This window comes from Sinohyriopsis cumingii, chromosome 6, assembly GCF_028554795.1.
Source record: "Sinohyriopsis cumingii isolate HCF-2022 chromosome 6, ASM2855479v2, whole genome shotgun sequence".
In the NCBI taxonomy this organism is placed as follows: Eukaryota; Metazoa; Mollusca; class Bivalvia; order Unionida; family Unionidae; genus Sinohyriopsis; species Sinohyriopsis cumingii.
Genome location: NC_142966.1, coordinates 94,887,189 through 94,903,692, shown reverse-complemented (window position 1 = coordinate 94,903,692; position 16,504 = coordinate 94,887,189). Strand labels below are relative to the sequence as shown.

The 16,504-nt window shown below is 37.4% G+C and overlaps 1 protein-coding gene across 1 annotated transcript in view; it reads right to left on the bottom strand.

The window, feature by feature from the left end:
* LOC149797470 (uncharacterized) overlaps positions 1-16,504 on the bottom strand; it is a 116,078-nt gene that overhangs the window by 24,037 nt on the left and 75,537 nt on the right. The window contains exons 15-17 of the mRNA XM_089962280.1: positions 13,208-13,350; positions 12,121-12,298; positions 595-734 (exon numbers count right to left, since the gene is read on the bottom strand). Of these exons, the coding sequence (XP_089818406.1) occupies positions 595-734; positions 12,121-12,298; positions 13,208-13,350 (461 nt within the window). The remainder of the gene's footprint in view (positions 1-594; positions 735-12,120; positions 12,299-13,207; positions 13,351-16,504) is intronic.

Here is a 16,504-nt window from a genome sequence, read left to right as displayed (position 1 = left end):
AACGCATATTAAAATCTATATTTCAAAAGTGGTACATCAATTCGTCTTCTAATATAATTTATACAGAATCTGAAGTGACCCGTCCAAGTGTTTCCTATGATAATCCTGTAAATGTCTGTTACAGACAAGAAGAAAAACAAATACTGATAAATTTATAAGTTCATTTATACATAAAAATAAACAATTATTATTCATACTATGTTACTGTCAAATTTGTCTTTAGTGTGACTAGGACTATTATATAAGATGTTGACTTGTATTTTACAATTCTAGTCATTAGATTTAAAGACTGAATGAGTCATGAGAGAATCTGCCTCATCATACATCCTTCACAGCACATGATAGACACTGTATGATCATTGGCAATATGAATTATGTGAAACAAAATTTGTTGGTAAAAGTTTTCATTTTCTACAATAAACATGTCCCTAAATGCAGAACACTTATTTATTAGCATTTTCAACATGAGTATACACCCATTCAATCTCTGTCTATCTCTCAGACACTTTTGTCTTGATTCACCATTTATCAGGTTCACAATCAACAAGTTTTAACTAATTGCAAATTGTACAAATCTGCATGACAGCAACTTACCTCTGACACCCCTGTGGAATTGATCAAATCGTGTATGTTGTCTGTGATGAGGTCTGAACACAAGGCTATCAACGCTGTGCAGACCAGAAGAATTATGACACTCTTTATCCTGGACCACTGTGGGGCTCCATGTGTGTGGCCTAAAAACGATAAATACACATTGTATGTGACTGTACAACACAACCCAAACTAAAAGCAATGCAGACCCAGATCTACTGTTATATAATGCATTCATATATCAGGGTCTACATAAATCTTGCATAAACTGAATAATGTCACATCTGCTCTGCCAAAACATATTCAAAATACCTTGCAAAGTCATTGGTGCATAAAATGCAGGTCAATGTGAACTTATTTACCTGAGCAATACACTCCACAATGGGGGTCCCAAGTGGCCAAGTGATCTAAAGCGCTCACACTCAGATAGGTCTTTGGTCTTTCCAATATCTTCTCTTCCATGATAACTGTGTGGTAGGTTTAATTGTGACTGGTGCTAAATGTTTCTCAATGAACAGCCACCATAGGAAGTTAATTACTGCAGTTTGGATGCCTACATTGTTAAACAGCCACAGCAGTATAGATGCCTACATTGTTAAAAAGAGTTCTTCTGCACTCCACTGAGAATATATTCCATTGCCTTCATACACTCTAAGGTGGATGGCCATCTCACTTGAGGGATTTTCCACCACTTGTGAGAACTGCTTGTTCTAAAGGGTATACTTTAATAAGATCCAGACAAACAAGTTTAGTAATTCTGGTCTGGTATGAAACACCTGCCATCTTGGTTCAATGCAGAAGAGAGAACATCTAAATTCCTGGTGATTCTGTTGTGAAACTGATGAGGATGATTCAAGATTCCCATTTGAGTGGAGCAACCAGGATGAGACTCCAATTATTTTGATTCCTGTATCACCTTCAGAACCCAAGGTGTTGGTGAAGTGTACACATTTGGCCATTCCAACCCACAGAAAGAACATCAATTATCTAGGCATGTTGGATCTGGGACTAGTACAACAATGGCTGATTTTGGCATTCCACCTTGTCACCAATAGGTCCATCATAGATCAATCCCATTAAGCATCTACTGAATGAAAACTGAGGGATGATGAGACCATTTTGTTTGTATTAGTTCCTTCTTGCAGGAAAATTAGTCCACCAATACATCAGCCAGCCAAGGATATACTGAACTTAAATGTGGATTTGACCATGATGACACCACTTTAGAAAATCTTAAAAAATGGTCTGGGGACTTGGTTCCACTTTGCTGTTGAGACAAGACACCACACTGAAGTTGCTGAACAGAATAAGAACTCCATTCCCATGTAGGTTCTCAAGCCACCAATGAAAAGCTTTCAAAACCATTTTTATCTCAAGAATATTTCTAAGTAAATAATGATCATGAGGATGCCATACTTTTATGGCATCCTGAAATGGTAGGAGCCTTACTCCCCTTGTCCACTGTGTTCAAATCTGAACTAATCATGATTGCCAGAGGTTATACTTACAGAGGTGTCCCCATTTGAGTCCAGAGTGGTTTCCCTGCCTTCAAGATGCAACATCATATTGTGCAGATTGTAAAAGTTGGTCCAATGATCATGGTTCATCCTCCATTTGGACCAATGAATCATTGCTATGGGAACCTAAGAAAGCGACCTGAGGCTAAGATGTCCACTGCAATAATGAGCAAAACTTGGCAGGCAAAGGAATCCTCCAGCAGATGGATTGCTCTGTATAGACAAGGAATCTACCATTGCATTATTTCAATTCTGGTTCCTGGGGGAAACATTCTTGCCTGAATATTGATTCCAAACCTAGTCAACTGAAATATTGAAAGGGTATGCCCTTGGAGATGTTTTTCTTGACAAGTAAATTGAGAATTAAAATAAGGGTAACATGTGAAATCATGCCTTGCTCTGGAATATAACCAGCCTGCTGTTTGTAGCTGTAGTTGGCAAATCACAAAACTTCTGGAAGCCGTGTGAATGGGATGTGAAGCCACACCTCTTGCAAGTAGAAACTGATTGTGTAGTCTCAACAGTGGACAGTATTTTAACCCAATGCTGCATCCAATCATGGACTCAACAGTGGACAGTATTTTAACCCAATGCTGCATCCAATCATGGACTCAAGAGTGGACAGTATTTTAACCCAATGCTGCATCCAATCATGGACTCAACAGTGGACAGTATTTTAACCCAATGCTGCATCCAATCATGGACTCAACAGTGGACAGTATTTTAACCCAATGCTGCATCCAATCATGGACTCAACAGTGGACAGTATTTTAACCCAATGCTGCATCCAATCATGGACTCAAGAGTGGACAGTATTTTAACCCAATGCTGCATCCAATCATGGACTCAACAGTGGACAGTATTTTAACCCAATGCTGCATCCAATCATGGACTCAACAGTGGACAGTATTTTAACCCAATGTTGCATCCAATCATGGACTCAACAGTGGACAGTATTTTAACCCAATGCTGCATCCAATCATGGACTCAAGAGTGGACAGTATTTTAACCCAATGCTGCATCCAATCATGGACTCAAGAGTGGACAGTATTTTAACCCAATGCTGCATCCAATCATGGACTCAAGAGTGGACAGTATTTTAACCCAATGCTGCATCCAATCATGGACTCAAGAGTGGACAGTATTTTAACCCAATGCTGCATCCAATCATGGACTCAAGAGTGGACAGTATTTTAACCCAATGCTGCATCCAATCATGGACTCAAGAGTGGACAGTATTTTAACCCAATGCTGCATCCAATCATGGACTCAAGAGTGGACAGTATTTTAACCCAATGCTGCATCCAATCATGGACTCAAGAGTGGACAGTATTTTAACCCAATGCTGCATCCAATCATGGACTCAACAGTGGACAGTATTTTAACCCAATGCTGCATCCAATCATGGACTCAACAGTGGACAGTATTTTAACCCAATGCTGCATCCAATCATGGACTCAACAGTGGACAGTATTTTAACCCAATGCTGCATCCAATCATGGACTCAAGAGTGGACAGTATTTTAACCCAATGCTGCATCCAATCATGGACTCAACAGTGGACAGTATTTTAACCCAATGCTGCATCCAATCATGGACTCAAGAGTGGACAGTATTTTAACCCAATGCTGCATCCAATCATGGACTCAACAGTGGACAGTATTTTAACCCAATGCTGCATCCAATCATGGACTCAAGAGTGGACAGTATTTTAACCCAATGCTGCATCCAATCATGGACTCAACAGTGGACAGTATTTTAACCCAATGCTGCATCCAATCATGGACTCAACAGTGGACAGTATTTTAACCCAATGCTGCATCCAATCATGGACTCAACAGTGGACAGTATTTTAACCCAATGCTGCATCCAATCATGGACTCAAGAGTGTAAAAGAGTTGAACGAATGTGCGTAGGTTAATGACCAAGTAATAAATAAAATGTTCTATCCGAAAGAACTCTTGGTAAAGGCTTAGGAGGTCCACTGAATATGATAAGTCATCATGAAACTACTTGTGGGGTCCACATGTCATGGTAATTCTTTCCCAACTGGTAATAAAAGATTGGAGCCTTCTCCCTCCTGGGATCTGTGATGAAGGGGGCATGAATATATGTCATTTGACATAGGGAGGGTTTTGTAGAATGAAAATGATTCATTAAGGTTACAAGTGTAGCTTGATCTATTATGGTCTTGAAGAAAGGTCGAGGTAGAGAGCACTGCAGCTTGTTCATTTGTACAAGTTGCTGTTATGGCCATGGCCCTAGTATATTGGGCCTGTGTGTTATGAAGTGGGCCTGTGTGTGTTATGAAGTGGGCCTGTGTCTAATAAAGTGGGCCTGTGTGTTATGAAGTGGGCATGTGTGTGTTATGAAGTGGGCCTGTGTGTAATAAAGTGGGCCTGTGTGTTATCAAGTGGGCCTGTGTGTTATGAAGTGGGCCTGTGGGTTATGAAATGGGCCTGTGTGTTATGAAGTGGGCCTGTGTTATGAAGTGGGTCTGTGTGTTATGAAGTGGGCCTGTGTGTGTTATGAAGTGGGCCTGTGTCTAATAAAGTGGGTCTGTGTGTGTTATGAAGTGGGCCTGTGTCTAATAAAGTGGGCCTGTGTGTGTTATGAAGTGGGCATGTGTGTAATAAAGTGGGCCTGTGTGTTTTTAAGTGGGCCTATGTGTTATGAAGTGGGCCTGTGGGTTATGAAATGGGCCTGTGTTATGAAGTGGGCCTGTGGGTTATGAAGTGGGCCTGTGTTATTAAGTGGGCATGTGTGTTATGGAATGGGCCTGTGTGTTATGAAGTGGGCCTGTGTTATGAAGTGGGTCTGTGGGTTATGAAGTGGACCTGTGTGTTATGATTGTTGTTGTTGTTGTTTTGGGGCTTAATGTCATTTTTCAGCACACGATAGGCTATACATGGCAGCCAGTACTAATGGTGGAGGAAGAACCCGGGAAAACCCCGGAAAGAACCACCGACCCACGAGAAGCTACTGGCAAGCTTTCTCACATACCCACATTGGCTGAACCCTAGACTCGAACCCCTGTGTGTTATGAAGTGGGTCTGTGTGTTATAAAGTGGGCCTGTGTGTTATGAAGGGGGCCTGTGTATTATGAAGTGGGTCTGCATTATGAAGTGGGCCTGTGGCTTATGAAGTGGGCCTGTGTGTTATGAAGTGGGCCTGTGTTATGAAGTGGGCCTGTGGCTTATGAAGTGGGCCTGTGTGTTATGAAGTGGGCCTGTGTTATGAAGTGGGCCTGTGTGATATGAAGTGGGCCTGTGGGTTATGAAGTGGGCCTGTGGGTTATGAAATGGGCCTGTGTGTTATGAAGTGGGCCTGTGGGTTATGAAATGGACCTGTGTGTTATGAAGTGGGCCTGTGGGTTATGAAATGGGCCTGTGTGTTATGAAGTGGGCCTGTGTGTTATGAAGTGGGCCTGTGGGTTATGAAATGGGCCTGTGTGTTATGAAGTGGGCCTGTGGGTTATGAAATGGGCCTGTGTGTTATGAAGTGGGCCTGTGGGTTATGAAGTGGGCCTGTGTGTTATGAAGTGGGCTATTTTATAAACATGCCCCCATGTATTTCCAGTGAGACTCATGGTGAGAGAATGTAAGCAGTGTTCTGTCTATTGAAGTCTGCTAAAGATAATAATAATAATAATAATAATAATAATAATAATAAAGACTTTATTTGGAGAAGGTAACTCAATTAGTTACAGAACTAATCTACCTTGAGGCCTTCTATCTGTTATTTACAATATATACAGTGTATAAAACATGATGTGAAGAGTCTGGCTTGACACTAAATAATTAAGTAATTTTAATATTCAATGTATCAAGCCTGGAACACATTCACAGGCATCAGTGAAAACATAAACATATATAAAACATAAAATATAATCCTGCATTGAAAAATTCAGCTATGAAAATGATGTAAAATTACAGAAAAGCAGGCGGTATTTTTTGTACTAGAACTGTTCAATTTTCTAAAGATTTCATCCATTTAAGACACTGATTGTGAAAAGATGAAATGCTAGCAGCCTGCCTTATGTCACTGGGAATGTTGTTCCATACCAGTGGACCAGTATATTGAAAACTTTTTTTAAACAATTCCTTCTTTGGCCTTGGTATAATGTAATTTTTTCTTCTTATGGACCTTAAATTTGGAGTGTCATCAGCATCTCTTTGGTGAAAGATATTGCTTAGATAGACAGGAATGTTTTTTTCTGGATACTTTATACATCAATTTGGCCTTTCTAAGAAATATTCTTTCATGTATTGTTAAAACCTTTATATTATTCATTGCATCCTGAAAATTGTCTATACTTTGATCTAGAATTAAATGGCAAGCCCTCTTTTGGAGTCTTAAAAGTGTTGTTATGTTTGAATTAGAGGTATACCCCAAATTACATTACAGTAGTCCAGATATGGCTGAATATAACTTTTATAAAAGATGACCCTGTAGTGAAGAGGAATGTATGTTTTGATTTTCCTCAGTAGCCAAAGATAAGAGTTAACCTTTTTTGAAATATGTTTAATGTGAGTAGACCAAGTAAGATTGTTATCCACGAATACACCAAGAATTCTACCTTGAGAGGTCATAGTGAGGCTCACATTGTCAAATAGAACCTGGAGTTTGTCGCTATCTAGCCTTGCTCGTTTTTATTGTGTTGTAACTAGTAAGGCTTTCATTTTTTTCTGTATTTATGATCATACTGTTTTCCTTGCACCATACTTGAAGTCTGTTGAGAACATCTTGTAAGTTATTTTCAAGTACTGTTTTGGTTTTAGCAATCTCAGACAGTGTAGTATCATCTGCATAAAGGTCAGTGGAAGAAACTGAAGTTCCAATCTTAAGAGGTAAATAGTTGATAAATAGTATGAATAACAGAGGCCCAAGGATAGAGCCTTGTGGTACTCCACAATTAATATTTTTACTTTCAGAAAGTTGACCATTTAAAGATACTTTTTGCACTCTATCAGTTAAGTAAAAAGTAAACCAGTTAAGGGAGTTTTCACTGCATTGATATATTTTTAGTTTTTCAAGCAAAATTTCATGGTCTACAAGATCAAAAGCTTTATGAAAATCAACCATCATAGTGCCTACCATTTCTTCTTGATCTTATGCTTTCAGCCATTTATCAATCAAAGATACAAGTGCAGTTTCACAGCAGTGATTCTGGCGAAAGCCAGACTGAGTATCATGAATAAGCAATATTGATCCCACAGTCATGACAATATGAGCAACTCAAAGGTATCCAAATGGAAAACATGGAAGGCATTTATGAGAAACAGCATCCATAAACGCTTGGAACTTGTAATTGATGATGCTACCCAAAATGGCAGAAACTTATGAAACTGATGTCGGAACTCTAGACCAGATATGTGATGTTGAGAAAAGAGGACAGAACTCCGATAGGAGTGGGTCGAAAACTTCTTCAGTCCAAGCCTGCAAAGTGGAATTTCACTCATCACAGTAAGATCTAACAATGATGAAGGAACTTGAGCGCCAGTTTTCATCCATTGTGGATTAAGGTAGTGAAACTGATGTCTCTTGTGCTATGTGCGAGAAGAGTGTTCAGGATGGCAGCATATTAGGAATAAATCTCCATCTTTGTAAGGTGTCGCTAAATAGAGGCTCCCTTGGGGTGGCAGAAGCCTGAGGCCAAGTAAAGAGATGTCTCTTAGGAACACCATGATGGACATTGTACACCAGAAGTGACTAGAGTTACTATGCTCATTAGACTGACCCATGGGAGTGCCTGAATAGACTGTGTAATCCACAGGATGTGCTTAGCAACACTGTGTGGGTTAGTCTGATGTATAAGTGGTTTTACAAAGTGGGTTCTAATGGTACTGCAGCACTAAACTGGGGATTGTATTCAGAAAATTCCTAGCACTACATGCAAGTTGTAGAACTGGACAAGTTCAGTTTCTGTTGGCTGATACTGTATGATCAAGTGTGGTCATAGCAATATGTAATCTGAGTTACATGGCGGAGTCCAACTGTGAAGGAACATATAACCATCCTAGCATGACATTATCCAGTTCTTGAGGTTGAGATGGGGAACAGGATATTGATTCATGCAGCCAGCCCATAATTCTGATATGTGAGACTGTAAATGTGGTTGCTGTTGCTCACAATCTTGCTCCCCATTAAATGGTATGGTTTTGGACCCTTGCATGCAAGCTGATGTTTTTGTCCCTCAAGCTATGCCCTTAGTGCCCAAAGGATTGCCTCTCACTGACTTCTGTCCATAATATGCAAGGCTGACATACATTTAAGAAATGACAACCAGAAAAAATACCCATGTTGAGTGGTTGTCAGACTGGTTTCACCCATGGTCTAAATCTGAGAGACAAAATACAGCAGACAGTACATACACTTACTGTAGTGAGAACATGCAGTGTTACCCACTATAATAAATATATTTAAAGGCGTACACATGGCTGGTACGCATAGGGAATTAGAGTTACACACTATAGTGAATATCTGTAAAGGGGTACACATGGCTGGTACGCATAGGGAATTATAGTTACACACTATAGTGAATATCTGTGAAGGGGTACACATGGCTGGTACGCATAGGGAATTAGAGTTACACACTATAGTGAATATCTGTAAAGGGGTACACATGGCTGGTACGCATAGGGAATTATAGTTACACTCTATAGTGAATATCTGTAAAGGGGTACACATGGCTGGTACGCATAGGGAATTATAGTTACACTCTATAGTGAATATCTGTAAAGGGGTACACATGGCTGGTACGCATAGGGAATTAGAGTTACACACTATAGTGAATATCTGTAAAGGGGTACACATGGCTGGTACGCATAGGGAATTATAGTTACACTCTATAGTGAATATCTGTAAAGGGGTACACATGGCTGGTACACACAGGGAATTAGAGTTACCCACTATAATGAATATATTTAAAGGAGTACACATGGCTGGTACGCATAGGGAATTATAGTTACACTCTATAGTGAATATCTGTAAAGGGGTACACATGGCTGGTACATATAGGGAATTAGAGTTACCAACTGTATCTATATATCTATATCTGCATCTAGGGGCCCCGAGTGGCTGTGTGGTCTAAAGCGCTCTCCGTTATGGATCACTGCCATCTCACCTCTGTCTGCGCCGGTTCGAGTCTCAGATTCAGCCAATGTGGGTTTGTGAGAAAGCTTGCCAGTAGCTTCTCGTGGGTCGGTGGTTCTTTCCAAGGGGTTTCCCCTGGTTCTTTCTCCACCATTAAATACTGGCTGCCCTGTATAGCCTATCATGTGCTGAAAAATGGCATTAAACCCCACAACAATAACAACTTATCTGTATATCTGTATCTGTATATCTGCATCTGTATATCTGAATCTGTATATCTATATCTGCATCTATATATCTGTATCTGTATATCTATATCTGCATCTGTATATCCATATCTGTATCTGTATATCTGAATCTGTATATCTATATCTGCATCTATATATCTGTATCTGCATCTGTATATCTATATATGTATCTGTATCTGTATATCTGAATCTGTATATCTATATCTGCATCCATATATCTGTATCTGCATCTATATATCTGTATCTGCATCTGTATATCTATACCTGCATCTGTATCTCTGCATCTGTATATCTGTATATCTGCATCTGTATATCTATATCTGTATCTGTATATCTATATCTGCATCTGTATATCTATATCTGTATCTGTATATCTGTATATCTGCATCTGTATATCTATATCTGTATCTGTATATCTATATCTGTATCTGTATATCTATATCTGTATATCTACATCTGCATCTGTATCTCTGTATCTGTATCTCTGTATCTGTATATCTATATCTGCATCTGTATCTGTATATCTGTATCTGTATATCTATATCTGTATCTGCATCTGTATATCTATATCTGCATCTGTATCTCTGTATCTGTATATCTGCATCTGTATATCTGTATCTGCATCTGTATATCTATATCTGCATATCTATACCTGTATATCTGTATCTGTATATCTGTATCTGTATACCTGCATCTGTATATCTACATCTGCATCTGTATCTGTATATCTATATCTGCATCTATATATCTGTATCTGTATATTTATCTCTGCATCTGTATCTCTGTATCTGCATCTGTATCTCTGTATCTGTATATCTGCATCTGTATATCTATATCTGCATCTGTATATCTATATCTGCATATGTATATTTATATCTGCATCTAAATATCTGTATCTGCATCTGTATATGTATCTCTGTATCTGTATATCTGTATCTGCATCTGTATATCTATCTCTGTATATCTATATCTGCATCTGTATATCTATATCTGCATCTGTATATCTATATCTGCATCTATATATCTGTATCTGTATATCTGAATCTGCATCTGTATATATCTATATCTGTATCTCTTTATCTGTATATCTGCATCTGTATCTCTGCATCTGTATATCTATATCTATATCTGTATCTGTATCTGCATCTGTATATCTATATCTGCATCTACATATCTGTATCTGCATCTGTATATCTGTATATCAGCATCTGTATCTCTGCATCTGTATATCTTATCTGCATCTATATATCTGTATCTGCATCTACATATCTGTATCTGTATATCTACATCTGTATCTGTATATCTGCATATGTATATCTGTATCTGTATATCTGCATCTGTATATCTACATCTGTATATCTGTATCTGTATATCTGCATCTGTATATCTGTATCTGTATATCTGCATCTGTATATATATATCTATATATGCATCTGTATATCTATATCTGCATCTATATATCTGTGTCTGTATATCTGTATCTGCATCTGTATATCAATATCTATATCTGTATATCAACATCTGTATATCTATATATCTGCATCTATATATCTGTATCTGCATCTGTATATCTATACATCTGTATATCTGTATCTGCATCTATATATCTGTATATCTGCATCTATATATCTATATCTGTATATCTATATCTGCATCTATATATCTGTATATCTGTATCTCTGCATCTGTATCTCTGTATCTGTATATCTGCATCTGTATATCTATATCTGTATATCTTTATCTGTATATCTATATCTGCAGCTGTATTTCTATATCTGTATATCTGCATCTGTATATATATATATATATATATATATATATATATATATATATATATCTGTATCTGCATCTGTATATCTATATCTGCATCTGTATCTCTGTATCTGCATCTGTATATCTATATCTGCATCTGTATATCTGCACCTGTATCTGTATATCTATATCTGTATCTGTATATCTGCATCTGTATCTATATCTGCATCTGTATATTTATATCTGTATATCTGTATCTGCATCTGTATATCTATATCTGCATCTGTATATCTGCATCTGTATATCTATATCTCTATCTATATATCTGCATCTGTATATCTATATCTGCATCTATATATCCCTATCTGTATATCTGTATCTGCATCTGTATCTGTATATCCGCATCCGTATCTGTATATCTGTATCTGCATCTGTATATCTATATCTGCATCTGTACCTCTGTATCTGTATATCTATATCTGTATCTGTATATCTGCATCTGTATATCTATATCTGCATCTATATAACTGTATCTATATATCTGTATCTGCATCTGTATATCTGCATCTGTATCTCTGTATCTGTATATCTATATCTGTATATCTGCATCTTTATATCTATATCTGCATATATATAACTGTATCTGTATATCTGTATCTGTATATCTATATCTGTATACCTGCATCTGTATATCTGCATATCTACCATACAGTTCCTTTATAGTGAGAGTTCAAAATGTTATTTTTAATCACCATTTCTTCATTCAAAATGAGAAAAATTATATATGCAAAGATTTATGATAAAGAAATCAACACCCAAAATCTGACAAAACCTATTCATGCCAATTAATTCTGATTCTTTATGTGGGGTTTTTCAAATTGATAAAAAAAATAATTGATTTTAATATTGTTCACTAACCTTCATGACAATCTACTGCCTTTTGATGCCTGTTGAACTCGTCATAAACATAAGATGTGTGAGTCTTAAGAGTGTACAGCACCCCAATAATATAGGCAATGGGGAGGATTATTGCACAACCATAGACTACTGGCTCTATATGCTTGGAATACAATGTCTTGTTTCCTTCAAGATCATGCTGTATAAACAAAGAGAAAGAAAGAGATTAAACAAACTAGGAATTTTGTCCAAATAACACTTATGCCCCCTCCAATAAAGTTTTTGAAAGAAGTTGTTTTAAAAGTTTCTATTTTTAGTAACAGTGGTCATAATTAATGACAGATCAGTATCATTTGGATAAACCTGAAAGGTCATCATGACTGAATGCCTGAAAGGTCATCATGACTGAATGCCTGAAAGTCATCATGACTGAAAGCCTGAAAGGTTTAAATGACTGAATGCCTGAAATATCTCCAGGACTGAATGCCTGAAAGGTCTAAATGAATGAATGCCTGAAAGGTCATCATGACTGAATGCCTGAAAGGTTTAAATGAATGAATGTCTCGAAGGTCTCCAGGACTCAGTGCCTGAAAGGTCTCCAGGATTGAATGCCTCAAAGGTCTAAATGACTGAATGCCTCAAAGGTCTCCAGGACTTTATGCCTGAAAGGTCTCCAGGACTGAATGCCTCAAAGGTCTAAATGACTGAATGCCTCAAAGGTCTCCAGGGCTTTATGCCTGAAAGGTCTCCAGGACTTAATGCCTGAAAGGTCTTCAGGACTCAACACCTGAATGGTCTTCATGACTCACTATATGCTTACTTAGCCTTATGGCCACACGGAACAGCAAAAATTATTAAATCACACTAGTCTACTGTTCTAAGCATGACATGGCACAATAATTTTTCATGGCATGTAACTGATTTTTCTTCTTATCAACAAATTAAAGCTCATCATCATCACAACATATTGTTTAGACTAACAAAAGTGCGCACGTCCTCAATAAAACTTAGTCAATTTCAGAAGAAAAAAATAGCTTTCTTTTTCAATAATTCAGGACCAATTAAAAATTTAGATAATACAAACTGACATTTATTTTAGGGCCCTTACCACAACACTGGAGCAGTAAGTACAGTTTAGGATGAAAGTCATAGCACTATTTGTCCCAGCTGGGATCAGCACATTTTCACAACTCATGCAGTGAAAATTACCAGATTCTAGTATCTTGTAGAACAAGGATGGAGCAAATACTCCTGAAAAAAAAGAATTGTCAAATGCTAATATACATACTCTCATGAGAAACAATTCATTGTAAAAATGAATTTTGATTTGCAAATAAAGTATAACACTCCTCGTCTATAAGGCTTTTCATTAAAACAAGAGTCCTTGTTTTAAAGCAAATATGATCATGGGTCCCATTTCATTAAGTGACAATAACATTTTATGCATAATTCATTATAAGGCAGTCTGACCATCATAAGGGTGGTATACTCCATGGCTCCAACAGACTGTATTATAATGCAAGAGTGCTGTATTTTCAAAATATAAACCAAGAAACAAAAATTAAATGCTTGCAAAATTAATTTTGATGGCATAAAATTGAAAGCTGCATTCCTCTCACGAAGATATCCAGTATGGTCAACATGACAGACATCTTGAAACTAGTATGCTGATCATGTTTTGTGCACCTCATCACTGTTTAAGATGATGTCCTACCTCTGAAACCAACAAAGACTGTCCAGTTTGGCTAATTTTTCAAAACCCCTGATGGCACAGAATAACAGAGTCCCTCAAAGGGACTGACGCTCTCTTAGGCAAAAACAGTTTCCAGGAATTCAAGATAAGACCATTTCTTCCGTTTAACTGCTGAGTGTTGAAACCATTTCCAATATTCTAAAGCAGTGACAAGATTTTCAAATTAGCTGCTGTGGTGCACATACTGAATGTCATAATGACTTCATTAGGGCCAAGCATACATCATTGCAAGTCTTTTGGTGAAAACCCCTTGTCAATATATCCATCCATTCAAGAGGAGTAGTGACAAGAGTTATGTATATTTAATTTGCATTGTTTGTTATATTTTTTAATTATTGTTTTTATTTCATTATATGCTGCTGTAATGTAAGATTGTATGCTCAACTTAACACTGTCCAAAATCAAGTTTACTGACATGGATTGTTGATTTGTTGCATTTTCTGTAAACAACATAGTTCAAATATTCTCCATGTTTAAGGGTTAAATATAAAGATCATTATTAATAGAAGTAAATATGTTTATTTGGGTGCAGGTCTAAGTTATTGGAATTCCCCAACAATTTACCTGGTTTACCTAACATTGTCCAGGTTATATATTATAATTTCAGTAATACTCTTTCTAATAAAAAGTACCAGTTTATTTTGTAAACGTTAAAAACTTTTTAGAGGGTTATTTTCCTTTAGGTAATGGTTTTTTAAAAAAAATGTTAATTGTGACCTGAGATCAAGCAGAGGACTATACAATCTTATCATTAGAAAGATTATTCATTTATGCTTATTGATCTAGCAGAATCAATTGTATTATTGTTGTGTCCAGTGTTTTAAATTAGGGTAGGAAATAATTCATGCATGCCATATTGAGGTCAACTGCATCCTTTTCATTCAGGACCAACAAGACAGCATAAGAACTTTTCTGATAAAAACCCTGGCAAAATGTCTTTCTGCTTAAGTAACAAAAATTTTCACAATGATCACCATGGATGTCAGATGAGAACCATTTTAATTCAGAACCAACAAGACCTCACAAGAAGTCCTGAAGTGAAAACTACATAATGATTTGATTTTCCATAACCCCATGATGATATGACTTTCCATAATCCCGTGATGATATGACTTTCCATAACCCCATGATGATATGACTTCCCATAACCCATGATGATATGACTTCCCATAATCCCATGATAATATGACTTCCCATAACCCCATGATATGACTTACCATAACCCCATGATGATATGACTTCCCATAACCCATGATGATATGACTTCCCATAATCCCATGATAATATGACTTCCCATAACCCCATGATATGACTTCCCATAACCCCATGATGATATGACTTCCCATAACCCCATGATGATGTGACTTTCCATAACCCCATGATAATATGACTTCCCATAACCCCATGATAATATGACTTTCCATAACCCCATGATGATATGACTTTCCATAACCCCATGATGATATGACTTCCCATAACCCATGATGATATGACTTCCCATAATCCCATGATAATATGACTTCCCATAACCCCATGATATGACTTCCCATAACCCCATGATGATATGACTTCCCATAACTCCATGATGATGTGACTTTCCATAACCCCATGATGATACGACTTTCTTTAACCCCATGATAATATGACTTTCTATAACCCCGTGATATGATGATATGACTTCCCATAACCCCATAATGATACGACTTCCCATAACCCCATAATATGACTTCCCATAACCCCATAATGATATGACTTCCCATAACCCCATAATATGACTTACCATAACCCCATGATGATATGGCTTTCCATAACCCCATGATGATATGACTTACCATAACCCCATGATGATAGGGCTTTCCATAACCCCATGATGATATGGCTTTCCATAACCCCATGATGATATGACTTTCCATAACCCCATGATGATATGACTTTCCATAATCCCATGATGATATGACTTTCTATAACCCCATGATGATATGACTTTCTATAACCCCATGATAATATGACTTACCATAACCCCATGATGATATGGCTTTCCATAACCCCATAATGATACGACTTCCCATAACCCCATGATGATATGACTTCCCATAACCCCATAATGATATGACTTCCCATAACCCCATAATATGACTTACCATAACCCCATGATGATATGGCTTTCCATAACCCCATGATGATATGACTTTCTATAACCCCATGATGATATGACTTTCTATAACCCCATGATGATATGACTTTCTATAACCCCGTGATATGATGATATGACTTCCCATAACCCCATAATGATACGACTTCCCATAACCCCATGATGATATGACTTCCCATAACCCCATGACGATATGACTTTCCATTCTGGAGAAGTAACAATAACAAGACTTTCAAGATTGCTGCCATATTGGATTTAGATAAGTAAAACTTCCATTTAGAACCAACTAGACATTATACAAGGTTTTCTGGTGAAAGCTCAATATCAATATGACCAGCCATCTAGGAGAAGAAGCTATGAGATTTTCAAGATAGCCATAATGGTGATCCTATTGAAGGTCACACTGGCACCATTTTCATTTACAATTAAGGCTTGGGATGGACAAGTAGGTAAACTTTTGTTGTGCAACATGTCTGGTGCCTTGTAAGTTCAAATAATTT